Consider the following 24,170-nt stretch of genomic DNA (forward strand, 5'->3'; position numbering starts at 1 on the left):
CAAAGGTTAGCTGACAATTATCCAATGCCCCTCACAGATAAGTGTTTAACACTTTGAGGGAAAGTACTTGGCTAAAGACAGTCATTAAAATGAAAAACTAAAAAATATGTTATTAAATATAAGCATAGATACATAGTAAAGGTAACAGGAAAATGCCTTCCTTCTCTGAGGCTTTGTCCATGCTTGTCTTACTGTATTGTTGAGGATACTTGTTGTGTATTCCTTATTACACAAGAATATTACTGTTCTGTATTTATTTCAAGTACTTTCACTTGGAAGTAGGAAAAGATAAGCTCTTAATATCTTTTTCTGCTATCGTTACAGATGATGCATGCTGCTGTCCTTCCTTTATTTTTCAGCTGCCACCACTATTTCAGTTACAGTGATAGTACTGCCAGCATTAAATTTTGAATTCCTAGGAAATTATTTCAGTGTAGTGCTAAAGACCCTCCTTACACTTACTGTTCCTAATGTTTCTACCACAACAGCCCTGAGGAAATGACTTATTTAAGTTACTCAGTTCAGAAAGTTTGACAGGCTTTCTTTTCCAGAAGACTCAACCTTTCTACAGTCATGCTTGGTTCCTTACTGTTCTGCACAGACTTGTGTGTGAAGCTCCAACAGGCAAAGAATTCACATTCAATAGTTTATTTATTATGCACTGCAAAGGCTTCTTGCGTTCCCTCAACTCAAGATTTACTGGCCAATGACACCTGTTATGAATTGACAGTCCTTTTATTCTCACAAATCAATTTCACATCAGCTATCAAAACACTTAATTTCAGGCTGTATATGTAATGGTATCTTTTTTCCAATAGTGGCTTATTTATATTGCAGTTTTCATATTTCTCTTTAATGAAGGGACGCTTTAATGAAAGGCCTACAAGTACAATTCTGTCACAGCAGTTTACTTTCTCATGTATCACGAGCATAGCTGGAAAGGCCAAAAAAATCCCAGAGGCAATACTTTACAGTTACTAATTCATATATATTCCCATTAGAAGTCAAAGAGCATGGAATCTGCTTCCAAACCCAAACAGCCTGTGACTGCAGTGGCAGTATTTCCCTCCAAGTACTGATGTTAATTATAGGGCTTTACATTTGCTCAGCTGTGCATGTTGTACTGTTTGCCTCTGCTAGTTGCGCTGGTTTATTCCTCTGCAGTAGAGAATGCCTTCAGCTGCAAGAATGTTGCAGGAACAGAATGTCTGGCAGCAAAAACTGGGGCAATCCTTCCTGAGTTGCAGCGCTTAATGTCACCATTTATCCTGCATCTCTAAGGCAGAGCAGTCAAAAGGGAGCAATGCTGCATGGTCTTCTAATTACGTGTTAGTAATTGAATGCACCTACTACCAACAAAGTATGTTTATGAGTAATGCTAAGTATCTTTGAAAAGTAGTTGCATAAATGAGTACTTCAAAGACAGCAAGTCAGGTATAGCCTGAGATTAATGTCTGGACTGTCTCTGTACTACTCTGGATTCCTTTTTACTTACTGGTAAAACAGAATCTTTAAATCAACTTTGCAAGTGTTTAAATACTCACTGTTTTTCTGAAAGTACTCAATAAAAGAAAAAAAAAAACAACAACTTTTCTACACTTTGAATTTTAAAAAATGTTTTTAAGTTCTAAAAACGTTTGAAAGTCTTTTGGTGTTCCTCCCCCCCCCCGCCACCTCCTTTTTTTTTTTTCTTATTTTGTTTTAATGGATGAAATTTCTTGATTTTCAGAAATTACTGCATTACTGCTTTAAAGGAGATCTTCTTACATCTTAGAAGCACCTGGAACAGGATTTTTTTTTCTTTTCATTTTTTTTTTCCCAAGCATTTAGTAATCACCAACTTTTTCAAGACTTCAGCTTATTCATTAAAAAAAAAAAAATCCAAGAATCTTCCCAATCTTTCTTTTCAGTGTCATGAATGTTATATTGAAGACAGATATTAGTCCATCTCTCTCTATAAGGAACTGAATTCTACATGCAACTTAAGCACATTGTTTGCAGTGTATGTACACTGCTTGTGTCTACATAAATTAAAATATGACGGTTAAGTGATAGTTCTTAAGTACTTAATCAACACACAAGAATAGCCTGCAGGATTAAAACTGGCAGCTATTAAAACCTTAACTAACAAACTTAAAGGTCAAGCAGAAGGCAGTTTTCAGGTATCTCTAAGAGCACTCTACCAGTTTTGATTACCAGAACAAAAGTTAAGATGGAAAAGTGAACAAGGTTACTGATATCAGGAAAATCAGAAGAGAAAAAAAAAGATTTAAAAGATTTATTGTTGATGATCTTTGTGAATACCACAGCTAAATGTTAGACAACATGCACTTAATCACTGTGTTTTATGATAATATTAACGCATTATTGAACTAAACAACTAAAAAAAAAATCACCTCTCTTTCTTTGGTCACGTAATTTTCAAGATGGAAAAGACTTTAAATCACAAGAGCATGTATTTGTGACAATATAGTCATGTAGGAAAGCTGTGTGGAATAGGAGCATAGAGATACTGTTAATGTGAAGATGCAATAAAGAATAACTAAAGGCACTTGCATTTTTAGAGAAGTTTTTTTTTTTTTTTTTTTTTTTTTTTTTTTTTTTTTTTTTTTTTTCCCAAATATCTCAAAGAACGGCTACGCAAAGTCTTCTAATATGTAGATTCCTTTGAAAGTAATGCCTCCTATTTATTCCTGTGGGAACTCCAAAATATACAGTGAGCACAATAACACTGAAATAATAAAAAAAAAAATTAGCTACAAAACACTATATTTCAACATAGTCACCAGTCACCATCATTAACTCTGCATTTTTGTGAGACATGAACAAGAGCTGCATGCCACTCATAAATATCTGCACCAGAGAGGTGACCTACTGTGTCAGTCACCACTGCTGAAACATATGCCACTCACTGCCTGACTGTGCTCACATCCACTGTCTGTTCTCCATAAACATTCAGCAAATGTCAAAGAATATCAATGGGAGCCATTTTTTCTACATGGAGGAATTCAATGACACGCCTTTGCTTCATCCACACTTCACCACATGCCATTTTGTCAGACTGCCCTCTGCTGCCACCTGTCGCACTGGAACAAAAACTAACTGAATATTGGTGGGAAAGCTCAGCATCTTCTGCCATACCACCAACATTTGCTTCTGACCTCGTGGACAAACATCATAAAATAGGAGGCATTATTTTTGGAGCAGTACTCACACCTCCTGCCCAGTATAAAGTTACTGCTCTTAATAGTATCATGTGACCTTTCACAGCTAATTCTAGAGCTGTTTATAGGATTAGACTTAGTATTAAATGGGTATCAGGTTCTACAGAACTTATTCCGAAATGGCTTTATTGCAGTTTGTTTCGAGATAAATACTACTGTAAAGAAGGATAAAGACTGAAATCCACCCGTATATGAACTGAACAAAAAACAAACAAACAAACAAAAAAAAAAAAAAAAAAAAGGGATTTTTTTTTGTCACAGGAAAATTAAAAATGCATTGTCAAAGCTATTTGGCTGGTCAGTTGAGCAACTGCTAGAAAAAGTGACTTCTTAATGATTTCTAAATCACTGTAGGTACAAAAAAAATTCAGACACTAGTAAAGACTAATAAGCAGTTATCTGCACAGCTATTAGTACAAAAAAAAAATCAAATCAGAATTTATTTTCTACCTCTTACTCTTTTAGTGGTAGTGCTTAATCTATAAAAATTGGATAAAGATTTAGCAGGTTATTAAGCAGCTAATAAGCTCCAGCATTAAAATACTGTTTTCAGAAAAAAAAAGCACTCAGAACACACAAATATTCCACCAGATTTGGAAGTGATTTGCATAACTAAAAGGTACTCCAGAGAGTTGGTAAGAACCCACTGTGCTTTAATTTCTGTGCTTTAATTTCACCCTATGACACAGCAACAACAACTTACTCGTCCCACCTTCCCAATTGCTGCTTTGAAGCACTTCACTGAGCCTCTTTCGTAGGACTTCCATCACTCAGCACTGAGTCAGAGCTGAACATCAAGGTTTTCCAAGACACAGAAGACTGCTGTGGCATGTAGTAAATAAACAAGCATGTATTTCTGTAAAGTGCAGCTGAACAATTCGTTGAGATTTCAGTGCACTGTAATGATTTTCTTTTGCTTACTGGCGTCTTACATGTCCCTGTAGATTATTTATAAAAAGATAAGGCATTTGTTCATATGTACTAGTGCATTTGTACCAGTATACGTGAATGTGGTCACCCTAGGTCATGTCTGACAGCCATTTCAGACATGAGAGCCTTTCCACACTGGTAGTATTCACCTTATTTTTCTGTTATGTTACAGAACATACCCCACTGATTTCAATTTCTTTTAAATCTTGCTTTTAACTTTCAGAGACATATTTCCCACAAGGTATGCTTCTGCAAAACATCAGGGCGCTGCTTTTGGGAAACAGGCAGTACGGAGGGACCTATCATTCACACCTGGCACCAGACTTAGGTGGCAGTTAGGTGTCGACAGATCCAATGCATACGCTCTTAATGATCTTTACAGAAATCATAAAAAAAATGTGAATAATTATTATGTCAGTGTTGACTGTGGATACTTCAAACAGCACAGCGGAGTGAAAATAAATATACAGTTGGCAACCACCTAATATTCGCACTTTAATAGGTAGATGGACGCATGGTGTAATGTTTTCTCCAAGAGATAATGCAGAAGAAAGATTACTTCTGCTTCCCGCACATTACGGGATATTACATAATAAATGTTTTATTGGCAAACACTTGTTGCCAGAAAATATTTAAGGCTGAAGTCACAGCAAAGAACATAAGTAGGCTAGGACAAAAGCAAAATAACTTTATTGTGAATTTGAAGTGACCAGACATATAAAATGACACTTATTATGAATCTGGATTGTCCTCAATGTCGCACGCATAGCTACTCCTCTATGTACATATTTTTCTTCCTCACCAATCCTGCTTTAGCATTTGACTTGATAGTGATTTCCAGTGGAGATGTAATCCTAAACATTCCCATAGGGCAGGAAACTAAAACTTGAGATAGAAGGGGGATGTATTTACAATAGGCATAAAAATTTACTCTGCTTGTTAGAAGAAAAATAAATCCATTTTAAAACATATGTATTATGTTGTTACAGTGGTGTAAATTACTGGAATTAATGAAGTTATCATAGTCTAATAGAGCAATTAAAATAATTAAATACACAAGTAAGAGAGGCTACTAAATTTTTAGAAATGATCCGTTAACGCAGAGCACTGTAAGAAGAACAAAATAAAAAAGCTTTCTATTCCTTGTTCTGATAACAATTTCTTGGAAACAGTTTATCAATTTCTTTTCCTGAGTATCTCCTGGCACAGTCACAAAATTGAAATCCAACTTGACAGAAAACAAGCTATACCTCTAGCTAAAGTGAGTTTGTGACCTTTCTACCATATGTAGCATTGGTGCACTCTACAGAACTATTCACACATGCCATGCTCCATTACTTCTCTTTCTGTCTGTGAAACCAAAATTCTCTCATCTAAACTAACATGCTGGCTGGGCCTCAGGAGAGGTCAATTTTCTGGTTGACAACAATTTAAGTTATTTTGACACAGAGAAGAACAAATTCTCCTCCATAAAAACTACAGATTATAAAAATCCTCCATTTCATCTTCTCAGGATTTACTGCTGTAAAATGCATGATGCTCACACATTAAGGCCATTTAGGCCAGGAAAATATTTGTGACAAATGGTACTTGTGCACAAACAAGTTTATATTTCATCTACATAGAATAAAAATGATTTGATCTCATGTAGCTCATAATACCAAAATGTCAATTTTACAAATACATGTGCCCATGTTGTTTACACATATGGAGAATTTCAGAAGCATGCAGAGAATGTTATGTATACTGCAGGGTTTTTTTTCTCTCATTCAGAGATTTTCCAAAATCATAAGACATTTTGATGCAATAATATATATAATGCTACTAAAGTAAAGAGAATATATCCAGATTATTGTTTGATAAAAATGGGCCAGTTAGGCCACAAGGAGTCATTCTGGTAACTCTGTAGTCCATGCTAAATAAGGAGAGATAAACACTACCATAAATATACACTAAGTAAAAGAAAAAGCAAAACTTCATAAAATAAGAAATTAGATGTTGTTGTACGCTACTTTCATGATTCAGAAATGAAGAACTGTCTGTTTTTTCAAGGTACATTAGAATATGCTTACTGCAGCTGTGATGCTTGCATTTCACTACTCTGACTTACTCCATTACAAGCCCATTTTCTTTTGTACATGATGTGTTGCTGTACAGCTTATGCTGGAAGAGACCATTCAGGTCAAGGGTTTTGTGCAAAAGACCTCTGAAATAATGGGTAAAGAGATAGTAAAACTGCCCTCTGTCAGGGAGGAAAGGTAAGGCTGCAACATACATACGCATTTCAAGTGTGGAAACTGTCAGTTCCACTGACACTGATGTGATAAACTGTGTGAGTATATGGAAAAACACAGCGTGACTTTGCCTTTTTATCCCCCGCCTTTGAAGGTTTGTCAAATATGACGTAAGCTAATTCTCTTACAAAGGTGTAGAACAATAATAATAATTTCTTACTTTCTAATTATCATTTGGTGAAAGAAATTGGATGAGGGAAGGAGGTGAACATCATCTGGGGATAAAACAGTAAGAGGGTTTTGTCAGCAGCTGTGCATAAGCCATCAGCAGCTGTGTACACACTCTTCACTGTTTTAGGATAAAATCATACAGAAAAATATCACTCCAGATGGGGAAGGCTTGTGTATGCCAGCTCTCACACAGTTGTGCTGCAAGGATATTCCTTCTCATGCTAGACCGTGCCCAGGATCCAGCCTCCATCCTGATGCATCCTTGCCTGCCATCCTCCTCTATAAGAACACCATGTTACTGTTACATGGGCATCATGCAAAGCTTGCATGTTCCAGTGCACTGGGCATTAACAGCGCTAGGGGTGGAACTGCTGAGAAAACTTCTCACATTTGGCACTGAAACAGCACCTCAGAATCACCTGATTTGCATTAATCACACTGTGATGCGTGGATTTCCATTTCTCTATCAAGTCTGTTCTAAATGATTGTTTGTAAAGGAGGTGCTGAATGACTGCATAGTGACAAATACTATTGAATATACCTGAGCTAATCTTAGCATATTTCACTAATTCCCTCAATGTATTTTTCAGATGCAAAATGAAAATTTTGATGAGAATTTGTGAAAAATAATTCTATGTCCAACCCAAAGGATCCCCGGCTCTCAGTCACTTGTACTTCTACAGGTACACATGATGTTAAAGGTTCTGTGATACCATCTGCATCATTCTGTAACCCACATTAAATCATTCTTTTATGTACAAGGGCCAAGTATGTACATTTCTCATTTTTCACAGTGGAGATCAAAGCCCTCCTTTGCTCATTTTGTGGCTAGCTTCTTACCGTTGGCACATCTGGAAGCACCTGATGCCCTCTCAGATCCAACCTCACCCGCAGCTCCCCATGTGTTAAAACCCTTCTTCCAGGGCATTGCTAAGGTTTTGGGCATCTAGCCATCTCTCTTCCAATGAAAGCCCTTACTGCACACAGTCTCACTTGACATGTTATGCCTGGCACTGAGAGGCCCGTGCCCACAAAGCCAGGCTTCTTGTGTGCCCTTATCTCTCAGGGCTGGAGCTGCACCGCTGGGCTCACACATGTCCCAGCCCACGGTGGCATGCTTGCACTAGGCTGCCTGCTCCCAGCCAGTGCTAACAGCAGAGAGCAAGGAATCAGAGGTAGCAAAGGCTGCCAAACCTCAACAAGCAGTTTGAGTGTGAGAACGGATGTCACACAAAGCTTCCTCCCACCCCCTTTGCTCCTCACCACTGCACACACAGCACACACTGCAGCAGCAAAGTGCAGCCTCTGGCTTCTTTTCAAAGTCATACTGTCCAAAATGCCCCCGCTATACCCCGGGACACTACCCGGACACGCTGCCACCTGACCACTGCCCCCACTTCTCCCGTCGGGCCACGTCCCGGCTGCACCCAGAGGCTGCAGGACTGAGCGAGCTGCAATCCCCACCTTCACATGTCTTTACTCAGAGCTGTTTCCCGCTCTAGGCCTAGGGCATCCCTCACCCCGATTGCCCATATGGTAAGACACAGATCTACTCGCTTTATTTAATTCCATTTGATTTTATTTCTGCTTGAAAACCATGCGCGGTCGCCCATCGGTCAGTCCCGCACGCGGACGGGAAACCCGTGGCCACCCCGTTTCGGACCGCTCCGTCTCGCTTCAGAGGCGCCATCCGCCGCCTCCATGCGACAGGGACCCCGAGCCCCCGCCCCGCCCGCGGCACAGCTCTCCGCAGCCCGCGCCTCGAGCAGCCGCTCCTAAGCGCCTCGGGGGCAAAGCCCGCCCCGCCACCGGCCCCGCCCCGTCCCCTCATCTCGGGCTCCTCGGCCCCACAAGGACTCCGGGACGCTCAATGTCAGGCTCGGCCGCCGGCAGGGGGCGGGCGAGGGGAAGCGGTGCCAGCCCTGCGCGGGAGCGCGGCTCAGTATCGGCGGCGCTGGCCATGCCGGGCAGCGCGGCGGCGCGGTGCTGAGCCCAGCGCGGCCGAGCCGCTGAAGGGCACGGGAGGCGGCGGCAGCGGCGGCGGCGGCAGCGGCGGCGGCTAAGGCTGAGGCTTACCACGCGCTCTCCTTCGGCCGGGGCGCGCAGCATGGAGGGCGGGAAGCGCAGCTCCTCTCCCGGCAGCCGGGACGAGGGCAGCGCGAACGCCTTCCCAGCCAAGCAGGCAACCCCGGCGGAGAAAGCCCAGAGCAGCCCCGGCGGCGGTGCGAAGGAGCATGGCAACTCGGTGTGCTTCAAAGTGGACGGCGGCGGAGCCGAGGAGCCCGTGGTGGGCTTCGAAGACGCCGAGGGACCCCGGCGGCAGTACGGCTTCATGCAGCGGCAGTTCACCTCCATGCTGCAGCCGGGGGTCAACAAATTCTCCCTCCGCATGTTCGGCAGCCAGAAGGCGGTGGAGAAGGAGCAGGAAAGGGTTAAAACTGCGGGGTTCTGGATCATCCACCCCTACAGCGACTTCAGGTGAGCGCAGGGCTCCCGCAGGTGAGCCGGGCAGCGCCGCTCGCTCAAACTTCGGCGGGCTGCGGCCCTGCCTCGCTCCGTCCCTCCTTCCTCGCAGACCCGCTCTCCCGGCCGAAACTTTGCCGGGGGCAGCGTTAGGCAGCGGGAACGCGGCGGCCTCCCTGCGCTGCGCGCTGCGCGCAAGCGGCGGCTCGGGGCAGGGCGAGTCTCCCGCCGACCCGGCTCGGCGCTCTCCAGCGTGCTGCAGCCGGAGCGGCGGTACCGCCCGGACGCGGAGGCCGCATCGGGGCCTGCGGGAGTGTCCCGGGCTGCAGGGTCCGAGGGGGTCCGCGGCCGCGGAGCCCTCTCGTCTGGATGCAGCGGGCGGGAGGGCGTTTGGGCAGGGCTGGAGACAGAGAGAACTTTGTCCAACGCTGCGAGTGAAAGTGTGTGATCAGAGGTGCAGCGGTAAATAGGGCATGAGCATGGAGTGTCGCTTTCAGAGTGAGTTGGATGTCTGTGACACCGGGATGCTCTTACAGAAAGCATCACAAATAAATTCCCAGCAAGAGGTATTAAGGCTACGTCTTAAATGCGAGATTATTTCATTTTACTATATATGCCAGCTGGCTGCGTGCCTTTGTAAATTTACCACTCTCTGTGGTATTTGCTGAAGAAACATCAGTGCTGTTAAGCATATTTGATCAAGGACTTGAAGTGGCCACTTTCTGTACACATAATAAGTGAATCATGTTAGTGAGTGTCTTTCAAAGAAGGAAAGCCCATCCTGTTCAGTAGTGACATGGGTCTCCTAAGAAAAAGTGGGCTAAAATAAAATGTGCTCTGGGAGGAAGTGTGGAGCCTGGGTTTCTGTGGGACTGTCAGGGTGCTGGGCAGTGAATGTTGCCCACAGCCCTGGAGCACAGTGGGACCCTAGCACACATCCCCACGCAGCAGGGCTGGTTGCTGGAGGTCCTCTCCAGTGCCTGCTCGCCTGGCTGTGTTAGCTGCAGAGCCAAGGGTCCTCTGCTGCCTTCCTGCCATCAGAAGGGAAGCAGCAGGGCACGACTGTGGCGTGTGTGGGGGACAGGGGCTCTAGTGGCCTGCTGTTTCCTGCTTCTGTGCATGAGTAACTTGATTCATGTCAGGGTGACAATAAAATGAATGAGGTTATTCCTGGATGTCGAGATGCTCGTTTTGTTATAAACTGAATGTCCGAGTGAGGTATGCAGTCCAGCAGTGTGTTGGGCAGAATGAGGTTACAGACCGTATTTTGCACCCTGCAGCTCTTTAAGATGATGATACTCATGGTGATAGCTGGTGATACTCCTGCTTGATTTCATTACACAAATGTCTTCTAATGCTCTCCTGATTCTTCCTGTGGGAATGTTTGAAGATCATAGTTTGCTTCCTTATTTTATGATAGGAATAAACACTTATTTTTAGGCCTGAGTGCATATTCTTAAATTAACTGTATTTTTTTATATTTGTATATTTGTATATTTGTATATTTTTCTGAGGTATTTGTTGTGTTAATTTTATAAAAATTAAGCTTTTTGTTTTTTTAAAGAAAGTTCATAGTTTTTGGTATTTTCTTTCCAGTCTTAGGCGACATGCCCTTATCCATATCCTATTCTTTACTGTTTCGTGACTTTTTCAGAAAGAAATTTGAGCTGCATGTGTTGCTTTTCCTGAAATAATTGTAGTGACAATATTTATAGAAATTGATGAAGAAGTTGTACTCAGTAGTAATGGCAGCTTTCTAAGCAGGAATAAGGACAATTCCAGTCAGTTGCCCTCCACAGTATCTCTGTGGCGGAGAAAACGTATTTGTAAGGGTGAAGTTGTTTTGATTTGTTATTGTATTTTCTAAGAATATATTGCTTGTATGTAAAGCACACAAAGAGGCACAGGTTCATCTATGTTAGTGATGGTAAGACCGAGAGAAAGAATACAATTTTCTATCAAAATAATATTATAAACAGATGAATGTTTCCCAGTATCAAAGTGGGAACATGTAGGGTAGGCTTGTAAATGTAGTTGTGATCAGGATGTGATCATCATGTTAAATGTGGTCACACTTAGGACGATACTGGATTAACCACATATGAGAGAGGAAAACTCTGATGTACGCTTCTGTGGGTTCTTACCCATTTCTGTTTCTCTGGTTTTGAGTGCTTGTGTGCATTTGCTGCAAGTGGTGCATTTGGCTAGTGGTTCGCCTAATTCTCTCATTTGTATCTGTAAAACTTTGCATGATTATTGAAAGTGAGCACTGTTTATTGACACTGCACTGCGTGAGGCAGGCAGTGTCTGTGCTGTCACATATCCTTTTTATAGTGGGAGCAGAAAAGTATAGATTGTACAGAAACTTAGAGCTGGATGAACCAGTTACTCGCATTCTTGCTGGGCTTGATGTCTATTTTATTGCTGTTTGCTTCTATCTGCTTGTGTTTCAGAGAAGAATATGCTCTTCATCATACATATACCCTTGGAGAATTAAATTCCATAAATGTTGCATAACACTTCTACAAGGGGGCTGTTCTGTTCCTGGTTGTCTCTTCCCAGTTTTCTGAGGTTAACCTCTGATTTGAAAGCTGTTATGTAAACCGAGCACCTAATGCACACCCACACCAAGGACTTCTGTTTGTCTCTTCTCAGCTCTGATTGATGCCGCTCTGAGCCTGGACAGCGTTTCTGTGCCGTGGCATGAGTCACAAAAGTGAATTTATCGCAACAATTGCGCTCCTGTAGTCCCATGTGCTTTCTGTGGGATACCAGGTGCCGTCAGCTGTGCCTGCTCACCTGGGTGAGGGCAGCCCCTGGGAGGGAGCTGCAGAAGTGGCCACAAAACAAAGCAGCACAGAGCCGGAGCAGACCCCAGCAATTGGTTCGGCCACTGCTGTAGGGGCTCTGTGCATTTCATAGCAGATTCATTGCAGACGTGAGTGACTCCTGTATGTTACTGGGTTCTGGTGTCATTGGGATTGTACGTGATAGATATCCCAGATGAGATCCCAGTAATTAATCATGCGGTGTCCTTAGGCACCTTTCGTGAGCTCTCAGAGTGTTTGCATGCGTGTGCTTGGGCTCACGGGTTTGAGCCTGTGACATCTCCCTGTCCATGAGCTCACACAGAAACTCACAGCATTCTGGAGATGTAGTTTTTATTACTGCATCAGCTAGAGCATCTACAGTGTGCAAGCTAAAAAGAGAACAGAGATGCTACCTCCAGAGCCTTACGGGAGAGGAACATTTTAATGAGAAGGACTGAGTAGGACTAGAGTGTGCAAGTAAATGCAACCTGTGCACTCTGTTGGTTAAAGTTTTTAGTTTGATGTTTGGGAACAGCCTGTGACTGAAAGTGGAAACAACAATTTTAATTGGCTTCAAGTTGAAGTCAAGTCGTCCTGACAGGGAGCTGTCTGATGGTGGTAGATGAGGAGGTGCAGTGCCGGCAGTGCAGTGCTGGAAGCCTTTTTACTGTAGAGGTGGCTATGAAGTGTGAAGTCCTCTGCAACAATGCAATAATCTATTGCCTTTTTCTTCAGAAGAGTCCCTCTGAGTAAATTCTTATCTTTTCAAGGGGCCCAAAGCCTTATTTTAATGATAACAGAAAAGTGAATGTAGAATTAACTCTAGAATTGGAGCAGAAAATTTTAGAATATAGTGCATAAGAAGGTATTTTAAGTGGAAGGCATACCATTATTATTTTTTTTAAGCAAAAAGCTAAAACCTTTTCCTATACAACTTTGAGTGTTCTCATGTAAACGTTATAAATCATATAAAGCACTATTGATATTATCTTGAGACTAAATTTAATGTAAGGTTTTAATATGTTTTAATCAGAGTGAAAGACCAAATAATATTTATATTTAAATACCTAGTTACTTCCAGAATAATTGTTGTCTGATGCTATTAAAAAAGCATTCTCATCTTCTGCAGATTTACCTATCCATGTCATGCACGTATACATGACAAAGTGCAAGTCAGAACTGTGAATGTGCCTCAGGTTTTTTTTTTTTTTTTTTTTTTTTTTTTTAATTATTATACTTGTCTCCATTTTTAACATAAATTTGACTTCTTTTTAACTGGTGCTCACTTTCTGGACCTGCCTTAAATATCCACAGTCACCCTGATGTGGTAGACTCTGCATGTTATGGGCAGCTTAAAAATACATATTTCTCAAATTATTGCCAGTGTTGATTTAAAACCTGTCCTTCCGGGGACCAATCTTCACTCTGTGTTATACGTATAACATATTTTAAGAAGCTTAGGGTAAGCACTTTGTCCCTCTCATTTGTCACGTCTGTAATGTCTCAGTTGAAGCTAATGAGCTTTATCCTTTTGTGAGCTGTTACCTACTCGGGTTTACACAGAGCAGTACAGTTGGGAAATAAGGCTGTATGTGATTAAGACAATATGTGTTACATCATCCTTATATGCAAGTTATATAGCTATATATATGTATGTAAGATGAAGTATATAAATCATGTTGGTTTATATTAAATAGATCATTTACAAATTAGTGTGGGCTTTAATGGATACATTATGTCAGTGGTCGTGTAGGAGTATGAAACAGCTGTAGCTTTGGATTCTAAATGTAGTTGTCTCAGTTTTGCGATTAGTGATGGTTTTTTTTTTCCACAATATCAAGGCTCTTGAGTTATTTGCTTATTACTAATTCTTATAATTCCTGTACAAACTGATTTTTTGAAATTTATTTGGCTTTGTGATTGAATTGCTGTTTGGCTAGGGCTCTCTTTCATGTATAATTTTCTAACTAGCACTTTTATTTTTATTAAAGGAAAGCTTCTAGTTAAACTATTCCTTTTACATAAGCATCACTCTTTGTACATCACTAACCATAGGGGAACACTGAGTATCGAACAGGTCATTAGCAGTGCTTGGCATTTTATTTACTATATCCCAACATTTTTTGCGCTTTACTTCCCTAATGCCCAAAAGCATAGAATGACAAAATTGCAACATTAATCTAAATAATTAATATATATTGCCAGGAAATTCTTTTTGACAGTAAGTTATGTATTGCACTTTATAATAGTTCCCCAAGTAAAATGCAGCTGTCACCAAGGTAGGTATTGGCAAGTAAGCAGTAGGAAAATAAGCAACAAAATGTTCTGCTGGAGATGCTTTGATGTAGAATATGGGCCAGAAATTAATTTGATTCTTTTTCATCTTCAGTTGCTATTATTTTTAATATTGAATTATACTCATCATTAGCCGTCACTAATACATTTGTTATGAAATGGGTGACTAAAACTAGCTACTGGCATTTGTTTTTGCGCAAGCTGTGAGCATGTATGAGTGAAAATAGATACGTAGAAGTGTGTGTTGTGCCTCTGGGCTCCTAAGGGTCATGTTTTTTTAGTCTCCTTTGTGATTTTCTTCAAGCACTGCAACAGAAAGCCTGCTGAATCCACCTGAGTTGGTGCAGCCGCTGCTCATCTCTTGCACCTCTAGGGGACGTGGGAGTGATTAGGACTTCATTTGTGCAAGAAAAATAAATTGTTTCGTTTCCATTCATTTGCTTGTCTATAATGTAGAATTATAATGCATTGTTTGAGCTCACATCCAGGTCCATTTCACAATTTTTATTTTGTTTATTTTTGTCCTGGAATAACAGCACATTCATTATATTGTCTTTCGAAATTTCAATGTTTTATATACATGAGAATATGAAGTAACAATTACAGCAGAGAAAGAGTTCAATAATGTAAGTCAAAAAGTAAATCCATTCTCTGTACTTTTCATTTAAGCAGGGATGTTTTGGAGGTCCCCTGCCACTCCCATGGGGAAATACACAAGTACAGGACACTACATTTTAGAATATTTAACATATTTACAATCTAAGTAAAAGTAATTGTGTACATGGGGGCTTCAAGATACGTTTAAAAAAACAAAACAAAGATACCAAAATCTTTGGTATCTTTTTGGTATCTTTTTTTGGTATCTTTACCCACAACCCACAAACCACACTGAAGCATTCTACAGTTCCTGTAGTTAATCTAGAATGCGAGTCTTTGAACTTTGAGATGGGACACTCAATACTATGAAATCTCTTGTTTTCTGAGGTTTTTTTTTTTTTTTTTTTTTCCCTGTTGTTCTGAATAACGTGAGGGAAGTGCTTGATAAATATATGTATAGAGAACAAGATAATATCAAAATTTAGATTTTATAACATCAGCATCATGCTTGGGCTTCTAGTATTCAATCTGTTATTCTCATTGGTTATGTTGGTAAGACCACACATTTTTTAATATCTACTGGTAATTTATTATTTCTCACCTCATCAAAATAAGTATTGCTTATAATTGCATCAGTAGAGGTTTTCTATTCGTGTTAGATTTCTTAGGTTGAGTATATGGAGAGGACTGTGAATTGGAATACTATGTAAACATATGGCATTGTAAATAAAGTTCTAGATCAAGGACTTGCTTCAGGGGCTTTAACAATTACAAAGATGAGTAAAAATGCATAATTTTTGATAAGTTGCTTAGGCTTTTTATGCTTATATAATCAAGTTAAAATTTTAGTGGCTTCATTTCTGATTGTTCAGTCTGGGATAGATTTTTCAGGGTACTCAGCAACAAAAACCTGTGATACAAGAGGTCACTTTAAAAAAAAAAAAAGAAGTATGATGAATCTCTGCGTTTGCATTTGTCTCAACTTAGGTACAGTGACATTGTAGAATTTAATTAAGCCTTATCATCTTTCTTGAGCAGCTTGGTTTGAAGACAGTAGAAAGCAAACTACTATTTCTAAAGAGGAGGGAAGAACATGAAAATTTGTGGGGAAATTTATTTCATTTGGATTTAAATAATCAATATCCTTTCTCATCTGTGCTTTCACTCAACAAAGTGCTTGGGAGCCGTCTTCTATGTCAACATGTGATTTTGGAGAGAGAAGAAACTCTTAACCTACTTTGCAATGTTTAATTTTTAACCTGACAGTACAGTTCTCGTTAATTGCTTGAAAGTCCTTTAGCTGTCTATTCTCCGATTCTTTCCCAGAGGCATGATTTAATTTTAAAAATCATAGTGTATTCAGCTCTAATTATTGGAGGGCTCGTTCTAGACACGTAGTAAGGTATGTTAATGACCAAAAACTGTATCAGCTAGAGTCAATGTCACTGCTACCTCAAGGACACTGTCATTTAGCTTCCATAAAATCTCTGCTAATATCTTTTAATCTGATGATAGTCAGATTCAGGAAAGCTGCATGTTATGTTGAAATAATCTTACTACCTTGGTTTGCAATGCAGATGGAATAAATCTAGAGTAAACTTGTAATCAGGAAATGTTCATTTGATTAAAAAAGAAATTCAGCCATTATATATTATAACAAACAAACAAAGCCCCAAAATCTTATTGCTCCCCCCCCCCCAAACCTTTCCATATTTATGTTGCTGAAATTCCTACAGCTTGATTTGCAGTGTGTAGATAGGAACAGAATTCAGTTCTTACTTTATTAGCTTGTGTGCTGTTTGTGTTTGTCTTACCTAATGAAGCATGTTATTTAACAGTTTGCTGTGCTATTGGAATTAAGTGTGCTGCTGACATGAATACATTTTAAATCTTTATAAAAATCATACTTATTAAAAAAACATAGTAACGTACTTTGTTTTCACCTGGAAAAGCACAGATATCTTGATGCTCACAGCCAAAGCTAACTAGAAATAGGTAGATGGTGCAGGCTAGTAGTCAGGAATTAATGTCTCTCATTATTTTGAATTTAGGTAATTACAGTAAATTTTTTTAGGCTGCATTTTTTATGTATTATTATGATTTTCTTTATCCAGTCCTTAGTTAGAAATCCATTGAAGCATGTGCTTACATTGAACCTTATGTGAAAAGCTGTACAGAAATAAAACATGACCTCAGTGTTCATGAATTTGGGAATCAAGCCTCCACATTACATACGTACTGTATTCTGGTTGCCTCCAGACTTTTTTCCTCCTCTCCTGAAAATAAATACTGAAGCACTGATGTTCTCCATTTCTATTGTATCCTACAATACAATCCCAGACTCTTGCTTCTCTCTAATGGCATGATTACACTGACAGATAGTATTCTGAAGTGAGCTGGACTTTTAGTGTATGTGTAGATATATCACAGGATACTAATGAAAAGTGATTTTTTGACTTTCTCCAGTCACATCTATGGATACTATACAGAACCTTTTAAAGATATGTGCATAACATAAAATCAATGCAGCTTTACCAAGGAGATGGAATGTATTGATGGAAGACTAGAGGAATGGAGTCAGGTGTTCATATGACTGCTGGGAAGTCTTCCATCAGGTTCTGTAGTGACTTCTGTCTATCTGTTCATGCCATTTGCAGAACTTACGATTTGTGACATACAGAAAATACTCTGAAATCTGTAGTAGGCAATACTACCACCTAGTAGTAGGCTTCCTCACAATGCATACTAGCAAGCTTCTGTCTTCCCCAAATGTATCCTAGGCTATAGGTTCCTTGGAATGGTTGTGCATGTGCTCATTTGCATTGATTTCTCAGTGAAGGTAACATAGCCAAATTGTCTCTCACTGTGTTTCACCCTCACTTTAGTGCCAGACAAGCTGAACAGGAAAAAAGAGAGATTTTCTTTTTCCAATTAGGCATTAGTCTGTAAGACAGAAAAGTAGGATCAAAATAAAAGTGGTAAAGTAAGGCAAGCATGTCCCTCTGCCTTCAGCTGTTCATTGGAGGCTTTCTTATTACTCGCCTTACCAAGAATACTTCAGAGATGTCCTGTTTTTCAGAGCTGGCGCCCAGTCTTCTTAGAAACTGCTATGTAGGTGTCTCCTTAAATACTAAATCTGTCTCTTTCTGTATTTTCTTTAAACAATTTATTGTGGTCTAACTTTCAGGTAGTGAAATAGAGCTTATAAACAACAAGCAATCCTCATTTGAAAGTTTGCAAGAACACAGTGATGTTATCTGTGACAGATCACCTGAGCAGTTTTTTCATTTTTGTTTTTACGAACTTCTTTGCTCTTCCCTTATTCTGCTTTTCCTTCCCCTCTCCTCTGTCCCTTCCTGAAGATGCAGTGAATTCCTTTACAGAAATGGAAACAACAAAACGATGGTTTACTGTAATTTGTTTGCCCTGTGATATAGTTCCTTTTCTTACTGTGTCTAGTATGTATGAGCTGCTGAGCTGTTGGGCTGACTTCCTCTTGGTAGTTGAACACAGTGTCTTGTAAACAAAAACGTGTTAAGATTTTTTTTTTTTTTTTAAGGAAAAATGGTTATATACACAATTTCCCATAATGTGACCATGTTGGTAGATTTCTTCTGGGAAGGCACATTCCCAGAAGTTGGGTGTGCTGTTAATGTGTAGACTAGTAGCAATATATGTTGCCCAAATTGTCCCTCCAGCCCATTTATTGCCAGCTTGGGAATTCTACTGTTGCATACATCTATCACATTAAAGTTATAATTATAGGAGGCACACTTCTGTAATGCAGAGGAAGTGTGATATCAAGAGTAAAGCAGTGCCAGATGGCAGGCAGTTTAACAGAGCATTGTATAAGGGTCAAAATTGAAAATGTCTGAAGTCCAATGGCTTATTAAGCAGTAGATGTTGCATGTATGGGACAAGTGAGAGATACGAAACCTAATTTAAGTATCCACATGACCAAAATTGACTTTTAATTGCATGTGTTCTGTTAGTAAATATCTGGAATGCATGTTTTTATTAAGTTACGAATGTTTCTTGAAATTGGAGCAGAATATCAAGTGCAGTGATAGACTGCTGGGCAGTAGAGTTTGTACATGCATTTACTGAAGTCTTAAATTTGTTATGATGGCTGATTCCTCTGACACAGATGAAAGTATCTAGAAACAATCTCAAAATATTTGATGCTGAAAAGAGTTAAGTCTGGTGCCTAATATAAACAATAGCTCAACCAAATTAATGGTTCTAAGTACTACTTGAAGGAATAAAGCATGTAGTGTTTTGTTTTGGGTTTTTTTTTGCCTATCCTCTAAACTGAAGATGAAAACTGAAGATGTTTTTGTTTCCTCATGATGTGTTTTCCTCTGTGCTGTCTTTCGCATGCAGGCTTGCTTTCTTCTGGCGAGAGATGATTGCCATTAAGATAGGTCTCTTCAAGGCACCTTCAGTATGGTACACTTGTTGTCCAAGTATTGTACAGTGTTGTCCACTGGCGTTACTCAGTAATTTCCACCTGCCCTCCATCATTCCTATATGGGAATGATGGAGGGCAGGGGACTATAAAACACTTTTTTTTAGTATGACCAGGGACATTCTATCATTTTAAAGCCACCTTCACAGTCTATGTAGCATTGACTGATTTTCTGTTTTTATGGAACGGCTGGAAAAATAGCAGTGAACTTCTGCTCCCACACTTGGTTCCTGCAGCATGGCAGTGATCAGATCTAGAAGGAGAGCCATGTTCACAGCCCAGGGAAGCAGGTACCAGAAGTCTGCAGGAAATGGTAGCAGATGTTGCTGCTCTGGTGAATGACTTCCTATGTTTTTCTTAGACCTAGGGATTCCACTGTGTTACTGAATTGCAGCTCATCTTAGTATTGAATGTACATGCTGGTTTTTGTCATTAGCAAACGTAATGGATGAAATGTGGTATTTAAGTTGGTTTAATGCTTCCAGTACAAAGTTTTCAAATTCTGGAACATCTTTGAAAATCTGAATTTTACCCCAGGCTCTGGACAACATGAGGGAATATACAGAATATTAGATGAAGATACGAGAGATTACGAGCCTGTACATCTTTGGATATCAAAACCTGGAGACCCAGGTACTTTTAGAGTCTGGACTCTGTGGCTGAACATCATCACATTCCAGCCTTAAGGGGCTGTAAATGGCAAGACTGATTTATCAATACTGTTGCCCATGTGAATGTTCTGAATTAATATATAATAAGAATTTGCATATTGTTTGTGTTCAATCTCATTCAGATATCTTTCTCTATATAATGTGTATAGATATAAATAAGTATACATATTTTGAATGTGCTGTTTACAGATCAGTATTTTTTCTAAGATTCTGGTGGAAGTTCTAGCAATAATTAGTTTCTTGTTGATTTCCTCCAATGAGTTATCAAAATTCATTTGGCTTTTTCTTATTATTATGCATCTGTAAGTTAAACTTTTTTGAATAGTTTGTAACTCACTGTCCTCTAAAAGTTCTGCAGAAGTATTTGGCTAAACTAATTTTCTTTTAATTCTAAGGGGAAATTGGATTGTGGCTAAAATCTATTCTGAGATCTCCAAAGTAAAATATTTTCTTTTGCTGAAAGCCAGAAACCTATTTATAAAATTTAGAAAATTTCATTTTTGTAAAAAGGAATGAAAGGTACACATCTGGCATTTCATTTGCCATGGAGAGCAGATGTTCTTTTTGTTTTGGTATCTAAAAACAAGTCATTTGTCTGCGCAGTAGCAAATAGCTTCCTCGTTACTTTTGCTGCTCTATGCAGTTCAGGTCATAGGTCCCCGACCAAAGTTTCTTATTTAGAGCCGCTTATCAGTGGCTGCTATTAGAGGCAGCTTCACTTGCCACACTCACTTTCCCTTGTCACCCCTAACCTGGGAGATGTGCCTGATCACCGGAGCCATCCCATCCCTGGGGAGCATGAGTAGTCTTTGCTTTGAACTCGTGAAGGTTGGAGACAGAGAATTTCTGTACCAAGAGAATTGACAGCCAATTGTGAAAAATGAAATGTGCTTCCAAAATATAAAGCTTGCTGGCAGAGAAATAGATTATTCAATAATTCACTTTTATATTTTTTTCTGATAAATATTTATAGGTGAAGCACATAACGGAGCCTATGGTTAAGTTTGAATAAGTTTTCAGATCTTAATATCATTACAATCTTTTATTTTTACAGGCTGAAAACTGACATGTTTCTCTGCAGCTCGAAGAAATTGTATTTTTTTATTAAATAATAAAGGTGTGTGGATGGGAAAACATCCAATGTACCTATTTTTTTATAACATCTTCACTTTAAATTGTTTTGTCTCAGTGAAGATAGAATATAAACTTTTATATTAACTTATATTTTAGTATCAAATGTCTTTCAGTATTTAAAACAACCATTTCATATGACTGAATTAAAAAATAATTAACAGATAACATTTCAACACAAAAATTTAACACAGCTAAGGTTTTAGAAATGGATCTTGACCACTATTGCATTGTTATACTGCAGTGGGAACTCATTTTCAGTTGCAACCACAAGAAGCACATGCCCAGCAGTACTGCTCCTGGCAAAGGCATGCAGGAAAGAGAAAAGCTTTCACTGCACGTTGAGGAAATCTCTCTGCTGTACCAGATATTGCAGGTTATCCTTGTTTCACAGTCCGAAAAATATCTATTGAACTGGTGTTCATAGAGAGGCTGTTGGTTCTTTTCTGGGGGGGGAGGGAAGGATCTTTTCTTCTTTCCCCTGAATAAAATTGTAAAAATGCTGTTTGTCAGTAGCATTCGGTTGCACCAACTGATGTCCATAGATCTCAGAGATGCATTTTGCATCTCTAGAAACTTAGTTTGTATTTCAAAGCTCTACGTTTGGCCAAGATTACTGCAGGTTCTTTGTGAGAAGTTTTCTCCAGGATTTGGTGTGCAGAAGCCTGATAGAGAGTTGGAAGGTGAAGTAGCATGTAAAGGAGGCAACAATAGGTAACATGTAACGAGATCATGGCTAAATCTTAGTCCAGTAACTAGAACATGCTTGAGAATCATATTCTCATTCTTGTTTGCTTTTCTGTTCTGGGTTTTCCTTTTTTTTTTTTTTTGTTTTTGTTTTTGTTTTAAGTGAATATCAAGTCAATCTGATCGCTGCTCTGTCTAGCAACGTAATGAGCTGATTTGTTTTGGCAGTGCAGTCAGCAAGCTTGTGCTGTCAGAAGGATGGAAGGATTGAAGCATGCAGAATGTGAATTGTGAAGTCTTAAAAAATGTTAGTTGTGTTACACCCATTTAAATATTATGGAAGACAAATGGCTAACAGAGGGATTTGGATGCCAGCTGAATAATGAAACAAATAGTGGTTCCTTTATGTGATTGGCATGAGGATGAGAAACTTGCACAAGTTGCTTTTTGTGGTAGAGGCAGGTGTTTCACTGTATGAAGTGTGAATTAGTGTTTTGAGAGATCATAGGGAAACCTGATATTGAAATTCCTAGCTAAGCGTTTGCCTTCTGCCCTGCATCACCCTCAGTGCAGGTGTCCTAATGTGGGTATACGGGGAGATTAAGCTGGCTTGTGGAAGGTGCTTCTGTTATCACTTCAAATATTTTGCATGGTACAAATTTTATCAATTAATTGATGTTTCAGTGGTATAAATGAATTGATAGCATAAGTTGAGTTTACAAAATATTGACTGAAACATAATGCAATTTTCAGCTCCTTCTTAGTTTAAAGGTCTTGCCTGAATCTTGCCTGAAACAAAAATTTCCAAGAGTTTTCTGCTTTCTGCTGACTAATAATTCATATTTGAAGTTACTTGTTAGCTTCTGTTGTGTTTTTTACAATGGTATGCACAGAGACATTTTACACCTCATTATCAGAATTGAATTGTTAGTACATATGGAAAATACCAGAAATATTGGCATCTTGTGTGCACTAAGCTGAATCTTAGTTTTGTTTTTGTTGTCGGAGATACTCACCTTAGAACATGAATATTCACAACTTGGTGGTAAAAAATCAGTGTCCTCACCATTGCTTGTCCCTAGGATGTATTGAAAATGACTAAGGAGTGCCTTACAAATAAGCTCTTGTCCTGATGCTCCTCTAGAGATAAGTAGAGAAAATGGACTTTTCTCTATTAACAGAAACATTTAATGTTTAAACATTACGTTGATAGCTGGGAGATTGAATTGGTTAAAAAAATCTATTAAAGCACCTAATTAATTCTTTTTTCTTCCATAAATCTGTACGTTAACATGTTAATTGTCATGTTAACCATAAGGTTTTTGCTCATTTCTGTACTTTTCCAAAAGTACAGTCCTCTAAAGACAAGAAAGAATGCTTTGACAACAATTTTAGAAAGCTTCTCCCAGTTAAAGCCTCTCCACTTCTACTTCACATAGAAGCATCTTAAATGTCATGTTTCTAATTGGCACCCTTAACATTTCTGTCACTACAGAATTCCTAATGAATTCAAGTGCTCCAGCATGAGATTTGAGATTATTTTGCAGCTGGAATATTTTTAGATCTCCATCCCTTTCAGAGTTTTTCTCATGCTTATAAAGTGGTCCTTTCTAATTTGAGGATAGGAATGCTTTTTGTCCCTTCCCCCAGATATCATCTGCTACAGAAATTTGCTGACAGCGTGTGGTGATTTGTGACTAATTTAAGGGCCAGCATTATGAATTTGAAACATCAATTGGAGCACTACACAAAATGTTTCCCAATACTGAGAAGCTGTGGCACAGCAATTTGAAAAGAGGGGGTGAATCCAGGAAAAACGCATCACTTGTACTGTAGGCATGTTAGCTTTTGATGATCTGATATATTTATCTTGTGATTGGTGTGCAGGTTGCCATAAATAGATTCAGCATCTTCCAGCAGTAAATTCAATTGTGCATTTGGACTCTCCACCAGAATTTTTTCCCCAGTTGGCAGCTATCTGGATGGGAGCACCAGCCTGTGCTTTTTCTGATGAGCAGAGCTAGTGAAAGGAGGAGCTGTGCAAAGGCAAGGGTGGTGTGGTGTCAGAACTCCATCGGGAGCATGTGCTGCTCTTGCCCAAGGTTAAGTGGAAGTCAGGCTTTAATTCTTCCTACTGTAGTTTAATAAGTTTCTCTGGAGAAAAAGTAACTGCAAATAGCAAATGTATTCAGGCACTTATGGTAGGGGATTTTTGGCTAAAACCAAAGAGACTTATTATTAAATAATAGTGCCATGTTACATAAATTTATCTTGTCCTCTTCATCCTTCTCCCAGTATGCACTGTGGGTAATACCACTTCACTGACATTTATTTCTTCATCTCAGAATACTGTTAGTGCTGTAAAGTGCTATGAAACTTTGGGCAGAAGCTACTGGATGAGTACTAATAACTATAGATCTTCTAATAAA

General features: G+C 39.4%; 1 protein-coding gene across 1 annotated transcript in view; it reads left to right on the forward strand.

The window, feature by feature from the left end:
• Positions 1-8,726: 8,726 nt before the first annotated feature.
• The window catches only part of HCN1 (hyperpolarization activated cyclic nucleotide gated potassium channel 1), a gene marked incomplete at both ends in the record, with an annotated part of 194,068 nt that continues 178,624 nt past the window's right edge, over positions 8,727-24,170 (forward strand). The window contains one exon of the mRNA XM_079548805.1: positions 8,727-9,097. Coding sequence (XP_079404931.1) covers positions 8,727-9,097 — 371 coding nt within the window. The remainder of the gene's footprint in view (positions 9,098-24,170) is intronic.

This window comes from Tetrao urogallus, assembly GCF_951394365.1.
Source record: "Tetrao urogallus genome assembly, chromosome: Z".
NCBI lineage: Eukaryota > Metazoa > Chordata > Aves > Galliformes > Phasianidae > Tetrao > Tetrao urogallus.